The sequence below is a fragment of the Myotis lucifugus genome, unplaced genomic scaffold, assembly GCF_000147115.1.
Source record: "Myotis lucifugus unplaced genomic scaffold, Myoluc2.0 scaffold_36, whole genome shotgun sequence".
NCBI classification, from domain to species: Eukaryota; Metazoa; Chordata; class Mammalia; order Chiroptera; family Vespertilionidae; genus Myotis; species Myotis lucifugus.
Window position 1 is genome coordinate 3198058 of NW_005871084.1, and position 14923 is coordinate 3212980.

The 14923-nt window shown below is 45.7% G+C and overlaps 1 protein-coding gene across 1 annotated transcript in view; it reads left to right on the forward strand.

The window, feature by feature from the left end:
- The first annotated feature begins 2262 nt into the window (after positions 1 to 2262).
- LOC102439947 (O-acyltransferase like protein-like) overlaps positions 2263 to 14923 on the forward strand; it is a 45715-nt gene continuing 33054 nt past the window's right edge. Inside the window, exons 1-4 of the mRNA XM_006087186.3 lie at positions 2263 to 2388; positions 4963 to 5077; positions 12673 to 12812; positions 14162 to 14240. Of these exons, the coding sequence (XP_006087248.1) occupies positions 2263 to 2388; positions 4963 to 5077; positions 12673 to 12812; positions 14162 to 14240 (460 nt within the window). The remainder of the gene's footprint in view (positions 2389 to 4962; positions 5078 to 12672; positions 12813 to 14161; positions 14241 to 14923) is intronic.

Consider the following 14923-nt stretch of genomic DNA (forward strand, 5'->3'; position numbering starts at 1 on the left):
CCCATTAATATATTCGTCATGCTGTGATCTCTTTTTAAATTTGGGAGAAGAGGGAAAGGTGTGTGGAAATAAAGTATGACTTAAAAGAACCATTCATCTATCCCAAAAATGGTTTGAGAATAGAGGGGTGCGTCAAATGTGGAATGCTATCTGCACCTCTTATTTACACACACCCCCATCAGATGCTGTCAGTGTTCCGGATTGTAGCTCCTAATTGTAAGCCTACACCTTAGAATTAGATTTAGTGACTTTAAGAACTGGGCTCCTGCTCATGCATGATCCATTCTTTGCTTAAATGGACACTTGCACCTTCTTGTTTACTTCAGGTTTCTTTTTGAAATTATAAATCTCACACCCAACAGAGGTCATCATAAACCTTTGAGATATGACAACGCAAACTCATGTTTCTGCAAAGAGCCTCTCTTCCGGCTACCACAGCTCTGCACTAGCCACATGTTACTCTAGTCTCCATTACCCCAAACTTATTCTGAAGAGCCCAGCCTCAGTCCACATGGTTGGGGTGTGAGGCTGAATTGGAGTCAACATTCCCTTTGCACATCCACTTCCCCTCTCTACTGTCCCAGTAGATTTTGGTGAACATCTTAGTAAAGGCTCAATTGATTGGGTGATGGAGCTTTCATCATCTTAGCCTGTGTTTTTCTGGGAGTTTGCTCACTCACTGCCTTCGTTGGTAAGGTAGATCTGGGGGTGCCCACTGTTAGATCCTGTATGAATTAGGGTCTTAGCAAGACACAACCCCTAGCAAAGGTTTAATTTTAAAGAAATTCAGGAGGGGCCTATATACAGAGCCATGGTCGGGACCAAAAGATGCTGACGCCCCCAGGGACTAGCCATGGTGGACTAGCCATGGTGGGAGCCATTGCCACCCTCAAGGTCAGAGTTGGTGTCGTGGACCCGGGCCTCTTCATAAGCCAGAGCCCCAGTGAAGCAGGGAGGGTGTGTGAGGGAAATCACAGGGTAGCTGTCCCATCGCACGCAAAGATTTCCTGCCTGCACCTCCCACTGGCCAGTCTGCAATGTCAGCAAGCAGGACACAGCGGGATGCATGATGGATCTGGGTACCGGTGGGAGTCATCGCAGTGACCATAGAGGCCTAGCACATGCTTTCAGAAGTGTCTGCACTACGCCTGTCTTCTTGTCAACATGCATTTTACCCACTATAGGCAGGCTGTGAGCTGGAACAGGGACTCTCAGTTGCATTTTTATCTTTTCTTTCTAGTTACCCCAGCAGGTTTACCCTGGAATTATACCCTTTCCCTAGTGGCTATATTTTACGTAAGGAAACAGAAGAGCACATTCTTTGCTAGTTTCTAAATTCAATCTGTGAGGTTAGTTCTGACTCCAAGCAGCACTGTTTACAGTGTTTCGTAGCAATAAAGGAACTGATTATTCGATTTGCTGGGCTGTTTTATTGCATGCTGCTGTCCTGGAGCTTTCCTGCTAGTGACAGTGGTGAGTTTTGCCATCGTGGCAAGTCTACTCCAGGCACAGTACTTTGTGGGACTGTATTTTTATCGAGGGGAGCTCCAGGATCAGAATCCACTGTGTCACACCTCCAACTCGGCTCCAGAAGGAGTGAGTTTATCCCACGGGTAATTTTCTGACCTTCAGGTCCAGTCAAGTTTAATTGGATTGGTTATTTCTGGAGAATACACGTCATTTGTTTGATGAAAAAGAACAAGGAAGGCATAGGTCAGCCGATTGGAGAGGATGGTGTGATGTTGACAAGAGTAAGGAAAAGCAGAGCTATATGTGTCAAAGGGAACCGCCCTCTCTTGTGAAGCGTAGTTGTCTCTAAGTAGCAGGGGTAATGGACATTTTCTTGATTTTGTCAGTTCAGTATCTGATCCCCTTCCAGTGTTGGAGATGCTGCCATTGTATGACTCTCGGCAAGAAATGGACCTTACTCTGGCCGGGTGGCTCAGTCAGTTGGAGGATTGTCCCAGACACTGAAAGGTTGTGGGTTCGATACCCAGTCAGGGCATGTACCAAGCTTGTGAGTCCATTCCCAGTCGGGGAGCATATGGGAGGCGACCCATCGATGTTTCTCTCTCGCATTGATGTTTTTCTTTTTCTCTTCCTTTCCGTTTCTCTCAAAAAAATCAATATGAAACATATCTTTGAGTGAGGCTTAAAATAAAGAAATGGACCTTGTCTTCTGCTCTGGAAGCCAGAGGTCACTCTCCCTGACCCTTGGCAGCCTAACCTCAGACCTGGGATGGCCAAGACATGGCCGGAACGATGCTCCTGCTTGCACTCTCCAGCAGGCGATGCGAAGAGGCAGGCAGTTTCAATGTGTCCATTCTGGTGGCAGGTGGCAATGGGCATAGTGGTGACGGAGAGTTGCCTTGTGAAGTGTACTTGCTGGTAAGGAAAAGGACAGGACCAAGATGTGGGAGGAAGGGATGTGGGCCTCCCTCAGCCTCTCTGCCCACTGCCTGCTTTCAAGGAACCGTTGAACCTTCTTGGACCCAGGACTGCAGCATCATGGTGGGACAGTCAGAGCTGAGACTCCTCCTTCCCTCTGAGACTGTCCCAGCAGCGTGGCAATGTCAGTTCCTGTAGGCGAGACTTACCAGGAGAAGCGGAAGTGTGTGCTAGCAATAACCACGAGACCCCAGCAGACCTTCCATCCCCCGCATCCTGTCACCTCGCCAACCTCACCTTCTCCCACTTCTTCCTGATTGTTCCTTTCATTCACTCTGCACATTCCCTTCCCAGGACCTGGACCTGGCTGTTCCCTCTGCCTGGAATGCTCTTCCCTGCATTGTTATTCTCACATGGACGTTTTTCACTAATTTCCGGTTGGCTCAGAAGTCACCTGCTCAGAGACAGCCTTTCTGGTCCCCTTGCTGGAATGTGCCCGCCCCACCAACAGCACACAACCAGCTCGCCACCCTCCATCTCCTTACGCCGCATGATTTTCCTTCCTGGCACTTCTCCTGACATATGCTCATTTGCGAATGGTCTGCCGTCCTCTGGATAAAGATCCTGAGCCGGTCCACGGAGTCCGCCTGCTTTCTAATCTGCGGTCGCCCTTTCCTCTCATCGCAAGAGGCGTTTTTCATTCTGCAGCCATGAGCTGCCATTTCCCCAGCAGGTGGGTTGGTCCTTGTTCTTGTCAGACAAGACAAATCCTTGCTTTCACAAATTCATCGCCAAACCATGAAATGCCTAATGTCTTTTCCTTTTCTACAGAGCTAGTGACTTGACTCACATGACTGTGGCATTACTAACAGCATCGGGAGCTGCTTGCTGCTGCCACAGGAAATGATGTGAGGGAGGCTTTTTTTCCCTGTCCTATTTAAAATATATATATATTATTGATTTCAGAGAGAAAGAGAAAGGGAGAGAAACATCAATAATGAGAGAGAATCATTGATTGTCTGCCTCCTGCACACCCTGCACTGGGGATCGAGCCCGCAACCTGGGCATGTGCCCTGATCAGGAATCGAACCATGACCTCCTGGTTCATACAGAGTCGACACTCAACCACTGAGCCATGCCGGCTGGGCTTCCTATCCTATTTTTATGCCCAGTGAATTTCCTTACATGATACGGGTGCTTAAAATGTCTTCATAAAACAAATGAGTCTCCTTAAACCTTGATTAATCATAATTTTATTTCTTAGGAGTTGGGCTATTTAGTTCTCCAAAAGTGAGATTATCTTTTTTCTTTTTATTTAGGAGGTATTTTAAAACCATTTAGTTTTTATTACTAAAGATTAAAATGTGGCTTTGTGTTCTGCTCATTGTATATCCTCCCCTCCCCCAGGTGACAAAAGATGGGATAGTTAACACTGAATGCTAAAAGCAATTTCATATTTTCAATAACTTCACTATATCAACAGCTGGCTTGGAAATTAATCCAGGTTTTAGAGGTTTTTCTGTTTGATCACCCAGGGCCCTCACCAGAACACGACGGCACCTTGATCTTGGACTTGCAGGCTCCAGAAGTGCCCGCAATAAATGCCTGTTGTTTATCAGGTACCCGGTCTGCGGGATTCTGCTCAGCAGCCCCAGTGACTCAAACAAAGGGCCGGAGTCTGGGATGCTCTGGCCTCTGGGAAGCCAGTGGCCGCAGGAAGTCCAGGAGTCCCAGCCACCCACAGGTGCGGACTTGTTCCCATGGTGTAATCAAGGCTTGTGTCATATTTTCACTGTAGTTAGGGAGGTTGCTATTTAAAGAAAGCCTTTCTGGAAAGACAATATTTACACCCTGAGAAATCCAGACCCACACATGCTATGTTTTCTTAAAGGAGATGAACACCATCCCTGTGGACCTCTGTCAGCCTCATTTCCTTCCCGGGATGTGCGTCCTAAGCCCCAGGAGATGACGCGCCTACTTATTGGTCCCACTGCAATGCGGCTCTTTCCGTGGGGGAGTTCATCCCTCCCACACCATGGGGCTCTCAAGTCTGCAAACAGATTAACAGATGCATGAAAAACCCAGATGATCACGGAGAAGCCCTTCTTCGCTGGTCACTTTCCGAATGTTTTATAGGTTGGATTCATAATCATTTCCGGAGAAAACCAAATATTGCCACTTAACATCCTCGATATACTTTTTTAAACCCAGAGGTATACGCAAGAAGGGCCAACTAGAGAAAATCTAGCCTCATCCACGTTAATCTGCATAACTAAAGGAGCCAGGTGGCCAGCGGCCCCCACAGCCGCAGCACCACTTTCCTCGACAATAACCAGTTGTGTATAAATCGGTTTCCATGGTGTGTTCATCTGGGCCGCTTTGCAGGTGGCTGAGGAGACACAGCTTGTCGCTGCGTGTTAAGGACCGAGCGATGTCACATTCCCCCCCCCCCAACATGTTATAGACCAGTGATTCATAAATATAAGGCTCTTTGTCTAAGAGGGGAGCTTTATCCTGACAGGTTAAGGGACCATGATGGCCCCAACTTTACTATTTTTTCTGTTTTCTTTTCAGTTTCAATTACCCTTTGTTTTTCCTGCAAGAAACATTTCTCTCAAGTGCATGCGAGACACTGATGAATTCCTTTCTGATCTGAATTCAGTGGAGCCCAAAGAATACGCTCTGAGAAGTAAGTGGGTTTCCCTGGCCCGTTGGGTAGGTGAACACAGGGCAGTCTCAGATTAGTGCTGGGCATCCTAGAAAAACTCCTGAGAATTTAAAGCACAGAATCCAGTGGGGAACACAAGATGAGCCTCAGTTTACAAATTGCGCCAGGAATGGAGGCGGGAGGCGGAATTTTTCTTACAGAAGGCCATTGGGATAGTGGTATCAATTCTAGCCAGAAGGAGTCTCATGGAGACCAACCTCTGACTAAGATGGAAATGGTCTGTATATTGTATGATGCTGTTTGTTGTTATTGAAGTTGGTAACGTTTCACTGGCGTGTAAGATAGCTCGCATTGTTCTTCTTTCTAGATGTTTCATCCACTTTGGAGAATGAATTGCTTCATGATTCAGGGAACCAGTCTTGCCTGTTATATGTTTGATAGTCAGTTCTGAGGCGTGTGTTAGTGAGTGGACTGGCTCAGGCTGGAAAATGTTCGGCTGTTGCCAGACCTCTTTGCATGGGATATGGATGGATGTCAGGCTGCTGTATTTATTTATTTTTGTAGTTTTCCCAAAATTATCCTCCCAACTAAAGGGACACGTAACCTTCCCGCCAGAAGGCGGCAGGAAATCAGATTCGCTTTCAGTGCGGTAACTTCTGTGGAGGGAATGATTAATTGTTGATGCTGATGAAAACCACTAACAAGGAAAAATGTAGAAATTCACTCTTTCCAAAGCCAGAAAACCGATCATCGCGATTTCCATTTCCATTTCGACCACATTGATTTTGTTTTGGAGAAAATTCAGTAGCATAATACACATCATACAGATAAACAAAGTTTGGGCTTAATATTGGGTAATTCAAAATAGCGAATGGTTTGAAGCAAATGCCATTCTACAGTTGATTAGATATTCGTGGGAAAAGATAAATCCTCCTAATCCCATAGCTATTTTCAAGTCCCATGCTGGAACTGATGTTTTGCTGCGACACTCGGTGATATTGACAGGGAAGATTCTGACGAACCTAGGCCTAATAAGCTAGTCAGCAAATCCAGAAGGTACAATCACCGCCTCGGATTCCCGGTGATGAGGTGGAGGTACATCTTGCCATTATTAATCCCAGTTTTATTTGTTAACGCTTTATTTGCCCTAAAAGTCCCTCTAGCCATGCACCAACCATGTTCCAGCTGTAGGAGCCTGAAAATTAAAAGTCTTTATTTTTTTAGTTAAGAAAACTTCCCCAAGATGTATGGTCTAAGGCAGAATTGAATGACTTACATAAATGGGGCAGATGACAATTGCTTAATTTAATACATGACAAATACTACTAACACTAACTCTGGTTAACTGATTTTCATTCTAACACACCAGAAAACACTGGACATTTTGCCTGAGACGGCTGAGCCCAGCAAGTTGTTTTGGTCTTCGTTCTCCGTGTGGTTTTCTTTACACTGAGGAAAAATAAGGAGTCAGTAGAGAGTACTTTTTCATGGCAGGCACTGCTCCCTGGGCAGGAGTTGTCTCATTTAGCACCCCACCCCCACTATGGGAAGGGAGTTTTTATCATCCACATGTTATAAATGAGAAAATGGAGCCACAGAGATGTATTTTGCTTGAAGTAAATGGCAGAGAGAGGATTTGAGTCCAGGTCATCTGTTCCCAAGCCTGTACTTTCCATCTCTGCCTAAAATTAGTAACAAGAGAAACAAGGAGGAAAAAACCCCAGCAGCAAAAGGAATGAGGCAGAGCAACATGTATCAGTAAGGAGGGAATACACAGAAATAACACCAAGAAAGACGTTGTAGAAGAATATGTACAATATATAAGTTTTTAAAAAATGGAAATGATGCTGCTCTATGGCTCAGGGAGACGCCCATGCAGTGCTGATGGGAAGGAACGCCTGAGATGGAATCTCCACATTCAGCTAGAGGCTGCCTCGGAGTGGAGGGTGCTTAGGGTGGGGAGGCCACAGGGGACTCATCAGATTTCAAATGATGGGTCAAGTTTTATTTTTTAAGCTGGGCGATGGGAACATAGGTGTTGCATTATTTTTTTTTCTTATGCCTTTTTAATATGTTAAATTTGCATAATGTTTTAAAACTCCATCCAAAAGCAAAGCATAGAGGTGATAAGCGGCGGGATCTCTGATAGTGGGTGGGGCTCTGAGGAGTAAGGTGCAGAGAGAGGGTGGATGGAATTCAGGCTGAGACCTGTGGTCTTGCAGGGAGGACTCGGGCCGATGTTCTCTGACTTCGGCCATCCAGGGATCCCATCTCTCCAGAGACTTGTCACACCTTCCCCGAGCTCACAGCTTCTCGCCATGGCCCAGAGCCTCTCCAGCCATGCCTCACAAGCTAACTAGTAGCATTTAGAATAGCCACTTGGAGAGGGTGGTAGGTTGTCCTCTAGATCGACACGGTGAAACCCTAACCCCTGGATTATCCAGGTGGGCCCTCAGTGCAATCACATAGATCCTTGGAAGAGGGAGGCAGAGAGAGATTTGACGCACACACAGAGGACATTTGGATGTGACCTTTTTTGGAAATAGGGTCTTTGTAGACATGGTCAAATTAAGAGAAGTTCCTACTGGATTAAGGAGTGCCCTAATCCAGTGGCTGGTCCTATACAATAAAGAGCTAATATGCAAATGGTCATCACACCTTCATGCCCTTGCACCCCCTGCCCGTGGGGCTTGATGGGGGACCTGAGGCTGTGCCCCCCTCCTGGCGCCGGGCTGGGGGATCTGAGGCTGTGCTCCCCACCCTGCAGGGCTTGATGGGGGTGGGGCTAGCCGGGTCTGGGTCTCTCGTGACTTTGAGGTGCAAGCGGGTGGGCAGGGACTTGACTCTGGGTCCCGTGGTATGCCCCAGACTCTGACAGGTGGGAGATTTTCATATACATTTTACTAATTTCCTTTCATCTGACACTTCTATTATAGAGAAAGGGCAAATAGGAATATTAAAGTATTTCCTCTAATTAATTCCCTTTTAATGTGCACGAATTTCATGCACTGGGCCACTCATATTCTTATAAGAGGGCAATAGAGACACACCAGGATGCCCTCTATGACAGAGGCAGAGATTGGAGTGATGTGTCACTCCAAGAATTGCCAGCCACCACTGGAAGTTAGGAGAAAGGCATGGAAGATTCTCCCTGCGAGCCTCCAGAAGGAACCAATCCTGATTTCAGACTTCTGGTCTCCAGGGCTGTGGGACAACAGATTTCTGTTGTTTTCAGCCACCAGTTTGTGAAAATTTGTTAAGACAGCCCTAGGAAACAAACTCAGAGAACTATGGCCTCTCGGACACACCCGCTGGAATAAACAGCATGCATTTGTGATCTGAGATGAAAACAAAAGCAAATCACTCTCAGGTCCTGGAACTCATTTTTCCTAAGATGTACAAGGTCCACCCCTGGCCATCTCTCACCAGACCCACTCGGAGAGCTGTCTGCGGGGGGCCTCGCATGGGCGGCTGTTTATGTGGAATGAAAACTCTATTCATCATACTGAGGCCCCTGTGGTTTCACATGATTTCTGCATTTTCCTGCCCTTTATTCCTCAGGGATGGAATGAGGGGGGAGGAGGAGACCTCTGGTTCCCAGCAGCCTGCAGCAGGGTTCTTCATTTCCTGTTTTCTCTCATCTCCTAACATCCTTGAAATCTTCCCCAAGCAGCTACTTTTGCTGTAAAACTTTCTTAACCCTTTAGGTCCCTTCTCCCTGGTCCCGTACCAGGTCCCTCAGGTCCCTCTGGAGGCTGGGCTGCTGAGCTTCCTACTCTGATCACTTGCTCCCCTGGGCTTCCTCATTTGTCTTCTGGAATGATTATTTCCTGCCTCCTGTGTGTCTCATCTTCTGTCCCGGAAGCCCGGGCCCGTGGTGTATGCCCTTGTGAGAGGAGGCAGTCACAGGGAGTCACTCACTGGGCTGGCCTTTGTTCTCCGGTCATCAGTGGAGGACCGTCTACTTGATTTGCATTCTCGGAAGTTGCCTCTTTTCCTGTCCAGCTGTCAGTCTGGAGGGCGCCTCACTCAGGCCAGCCTCCTCGCGGGTGCTGGAGCCGGGCACAGAAAAGTGGCTGGCACCAAATGAATCCCATCCTAGAGAAAGGGAGACACAGCAGCTCCACTGAAATTTCTGGGCTAACTGGATTATGAAACATGGCCCTCCCAAGATAACTACATTCTAACTCCTGGGACCTGTGAATGTTGCCTTATATGGAAACAGAAGCTTCACAGATGTACTTAAGCTAAAGAATTTGAGATGGGGAGATTGTCTCGGATTATTCAGGTGGGCCCTTAAGTGCAATCACATAGATCCTTGGAAGAGGGAGGCAGAGGGAGATTTGACACACACACACACACACACACACACACACACAGGACAAGGTGATGTGGCCATGAGCCAAGGATGCCGGCGGCTACCAGAAGCTAGAAGAGGCAAAGAACAGATTCTCCCCTGGAGCCTGCAGGAGTGCAGCCCTGGGGACATGCTTTTGGACTTCCAGCCTCTAAACTCATGAAAAAATACATTTCTGTGGTTTAAAGCTGCCCAGTTTGTGGAAATTTGTTACAGCAGTCACAGAAAACCGATACACACGCTATATTTGTTGTGCAAGTCTAAGATTAATAGTTGACCAGACACAAGGGGGACTTCCAGGAGGTTTTTTTGCAAAGAGCCTGCTTCAGGAAGTTGGCTGAGTCATCCTTTGAGGGCTGGCTCTTCTTACCAAGGAGATCTCTGGCAACAGATGGTTAGCATTTTTTTTTGCATATGCCCTGTATCGTCAGCTACAGGGCAAGGACTATTCAGTTCTCATTTTTAAAATTCTCCAGTATAACACAGTGATCTGATAGGTGCTTAATACATATTTGCTGTTAATGCTGAAGATAATCATCACTTTCAGGTTCTGTTTGTGGCTTAGCATTCTAGAAGCTTCTGCCACCTTTAACATCATGGTAGCAGTGCATCCATATTTTAAGGCCATTGGTTGAGGTCTTGCTCTCCTCCACTTAAACCCAGAAATTAATTAACTCTGCATTTTAATACCCATATATCATTGCCATCATGTGAGAAAGAAAATTTTTCTGCCAATTAGCCCAGCAGAATTGAAATGAGTTCTTTTTAATCTTTTCGTAATGAAAACTTGGACCAACAGCGATCTGATGTGAGGTAGCAGGTGGGATTGATCATTATTTTATTCTGTCCCTCCCTCCCGTGACGATCACAGTGGATTTTGATTTGGATGGTGCCCATGGCCAGGCATCTCAGATCCTAGACAGAAACTAATTAAGGGTAAGGCAGGGAAAGGGCAACCTGTCCATTTGCATTTATAACCAGAAAGGAAGCTAATGCAATTGAAAAGTTGCATAGCATACAAAATAACCTCAGCTGGAAAATCATTTAAATCCAATCCAAGAGAACCAGTTCACAGAGCAAAACACCAATTGGAAAGAAAACTAGACTTTAATCTTCCAAAGTGAAGAATGGACTGTCCCTCTGTATTCGTCTTCATCCTTCAGGGGTCTACCTAATGGTGAAAACAAGCTCAGTATTGGCACCTCTCTGGTTTCTGTCTCCTTCAACTCCTATAATTCCAGAGCTGTGAATTGCAGGCTACAGAATTCGGGATACTCAGATAGTGATGGAGAAGGGAATTGGGAAATTATTTAGTCTATTTATAATAACTACATCCAGCTTTCAAAATTGTTGTTTTTCTTGACATGGGGAGGACCTCAAAATACATTGGTGGACTTGGATTTGGGGTATTGAACTAAATTTTTTCAAAGTTTATTTCAATTCAGCAAATGTTTATTGAGCTCCTCTTCTGTTTCCTTTAATGAAGACACGGCCTCTCATCACATGAGAGACAGGTAAATAGTAATGTGCCTTTCGGTGTGGTACACTAAGCAAGAGCCTGGAATCTTTCTTGGGGTGGGGGGAGAGGGAGCACCCTCAGCCAGCCCTCAAAGGATGACTCAGCATTTTCCAGGCGGTGGGAAGAAGGGACATTCCAGGCAGAAGGAGAGGCAAGCGCAGGCCTGGTGCATCCTGTACAACAGCAGAGGAAACGGGGGTGGGAGGATGAGACTGGAGAAACAAGTCTGGTCACGAAGGGCCTTCGAAACCATGCTCAGGAGCCTGGAATTAATCCTAAAGATTACAGTGACCAAGCCTGGCTGCACCGGGGATCACCTGGGAAATTCTGAAAAAACAATTCATGCCCGAGCCCCACCCTGACCGATTAAGTCACCCTTTGTGAAGGTGGGGCCTGGGCATTAGAAGTTTTAAAATATGCCCCAGATGATCCTAATGTCTGCCCAGGATAGAGAATCACAGCTCTAGACAAGAGGTCTGCAAAGTTTTCCTCAAAGGACCAGATAGTAAATACTTTCGGTTTTGTGGGCCGTACAACCTCTGTTGAAACTACTCAGTCCCATACAGGCCTACCTGGTTTTATTGCACTTAGCTTTATTGCGCTTCACAGATGTTGTGATTTTTACAAATTGCAGGCAAGACCTTCCACCAGCAAAAAGATTACGACTCGCTTTATTGTGATACTCGCTTTATTGCGGCGACCGAGAACCAGCTTGCAGCATCGCTGAGTCATGCCTGGATTGTGAAAGCAGCACTGGCCCTGTGTCAAGGAGGGAGATGGCTGTCCTCCAATGGCTTGTTGTTTATGGCGGTAGTCTCTCCTTAGCCTCAGTCTTGCTGTTATGGTCTCAGTTACCTGTGCTCAACCTTGGTTAGAAAATATTAAATGGAAAACTCCAGAAATAAATAACTCATAGGTTTTCCCATTTGGGGCCATCCTGAGTAATGTGATGAAATCTTGAGTGGTCCTGCTGCATCCCACTGACCGTAATGCATCCCTTTGTTCAGCATCTCCACGCTGTAGACACTCCCGCCTGTTAGTCACATAGTAGTAGTAGGTTCACCAGGTTATCAGATAGGCTGCTGTGGGATCTCAGTGCTTGAGCTCAAGTCACCCTTATTTTACTTCATAATGGACTCAAAGCACTAGAGTAGTGGTGCTGTCAATTCGGATTTGCCAAAGAGAAGCTGTAGAGTGCTTCCTTCAAGTGGAAAGGTGAGTACAGTATACAATAAGATGTTTTGAGAGAGAAACCACATTCACTTAGCTTTTATTGCAGTATATTGTTATAACTGTTCTATTTTATTATGAGTTATTGTTCTTAATTTCTTGCTGTTTCTAATTTAACTTTATCATAGGTATGCATGTATAGAAAAAAACATAGTGCTATACATAGGGTTTGGTACCATGTAGCACTGAGTGACAGATGTAGAAGCAGGAGATCTGAGGCACAAAGTCATCTCTAGAAATTAAAAATACACTGACCCAGAGCAAGAACACCTACAAATGAGAGGGTACACATCGGACAACATGAGAGCATGCACCATTGTTCTCCCTCAACAATGAGAGGGACCGAGGATGCAAAATTCAGGCTCAGGGAGTGGCATCTGAACATACTTGTCTCTTGTTTTGGTCATTTAACTTCGATAGATTTAAATGGTGGAACTGAGTGCCTATAAATTCATTTGAAAGTGACACAAGGAAACTAACTTTGCCCACTTCTTTTGCTTTGAAATTCAGTGTATGACTCCGTCGGGAAACTTGGGAGCAATATTCTCAATGGGAACGTGGATAGACTGGGATCTTACAGTGAGTGCCTCTCCACCCACGCCCCCTCGGGGAGCTTCCAGGGGCAGTACTGCAAGCTTCAGATCCTGCAGGTGAGCGTGGGGACTGCGTGCATGCTCTTGAAGGACAAATGAACCTCACGGTATGGAACCCATTACAACTCCGCTGATTAGTCTTCTTAATTAAAAAAAACAAAGCACCTATTAAGATGTTTTTCAAAACATTAAAACTAAATTTTAAACAGTGGCAGAAAGTTGCTTGCATGCTCTGAGTGTGGGACATTATAAGAGGCAGTTGTTCACAGACCACAGAGGCCTTCAGATATTCCTCCTACCGTATTATATGGGGCAAGACCTCTGGAGGACCTTCATGGGAAATCCAAGGTCAAGTCCCAGCCAATACTCGAGGGCATTAACTCCTGACTTACCATCAGTGTTTGGAACATGAGGGAGGGTGGACTTCCCATTACCCTTAATCCTGTCCCAGAAGCAGAGTACAACACAGGAATTTGAGGTCATCCTAGCAGATAGGCTGGGACTTCTATGACCTTATCACTAAATCCGTTGACTGAAGTCACATGGCTCACTATCTTCAAAGCATGTTATTTTTTTACTGCTGGGCGGGGGAGGGACTAGTAAAAGCATGGCCTCCTATTAAATACAAAAATAAACTTTATGCATGTCACAACACTAAAAAAAATACATTACTGATTGGCTAGTAGCAAGCAATCCAAGGTCTCGGCTGTTAATACTATAAAATGGTCTTACAATGTCAACCATTGGACATAGGGAGATTATCACCCAGCTCCATTTGTCCCCTGAGAGTTATGATGGTTGCTTCAGGATTTAACCAGTGTGTACAAATGTCGCATCCTGTTTTCAAAGCAGATGAATGGTTTTGCTATCAGAGCAAAAGGTCAGGCCTACACAATCATGCAAGTTATATGTTCAGAAGCATCCCAGAAACCTTTATTTATAATTGATATTTGTTTTATTGAGACAGGCATTCTAATTATTGGCTTGATTTATTTGTAAAATCTTTACTTGATATATCGTGTTCTGCTAGGATGAAATGACAAGTTGGCAGTATTATTAAAAATTGTAGGAGTGTTAACTTTTAATATGGGAGAGGGATACTCTGGGGCACACGCCCACCCTGGGGGCTGCTTTCCAAATAATCAGCTACATTAAGCCTTGGAACATATTTTTATTTAAATATGGGTGCATCCGACGTTCTGTAAATTCACCGGAACTACTCTGTTATGGAAAAGCCATCCCCAAAGAAGTCAGCCAACTTTCCCTCTTTTAATACCTTTCTCTTCCCTTTCCCAGTGTGCTTAATTCATGTGTAGTGCAGCCACAGCCTTACTGACTTGGAAACCATTATGTATGTATTCCATGAACGTTAGCATTAAGGAATGCTGTGGCCTTCTGTTTCCCAGGATGTAGCTGACTACAGTGTGGGCGTGTGTGTCCCTGATTCTTGTGCGGAAGAGGACGTGACTGCGTTGGCTCAGCTGGGTAGGTGCAAAAGAATCCCCAGGGAGCCCTAGCCAGTGTTCTCAGTGCTTAGAGCGTTGGCTCCCGCATGGAAGGGTCACCGGTTCGATTCCCTTCCAAGGGCATGTACCTGGGTTGCAGGTCCCGTCCCCAGCCCTGGTTGGGGCACATGCAGGAGGCAGCCAATCGATGTGTCTCTCTCACATCTATGTTTTTTCCCCCCCTCTTTCTCCTCGCCTCTTCCCTCCCTGCCATTCTCTCTAAAAATCAATGGAAAAAATATCATTGGGTGAGGATTAACAATAACAAAATAGAATACCTAGTGAAACTATTGTCTCAGCATAAAGTTTGAAAAACCCCAACAACTCAGAGCCAAGAAAGGCCATTCTTTCAGGATCAAATGAACCTTTCATTCCGATAAATGCAATAAGCCGAGACTAATGGAGTTTGGGGGTGGGGGGGTTGGGAGTGGTGGTGGTGGCATAGGAAGGGAGAAGGCAGGAAGGAGGAGAAAGAATAAAGAAGGTAGGAGTTGCATTTTTATACAATAAAATTTTCAAGTGAAACAACCTTCCCTCACAGTCAGCTCCTCGCTGGGCTTGAAGAAAGGAGGTAGGTGATGTCCGGTTTCTTTTCTTTTGGTAATATATTTTCATTGATTTCAGAGAGGAAGGGAGAGGGAGAGAGAGATAGAAACATCAACG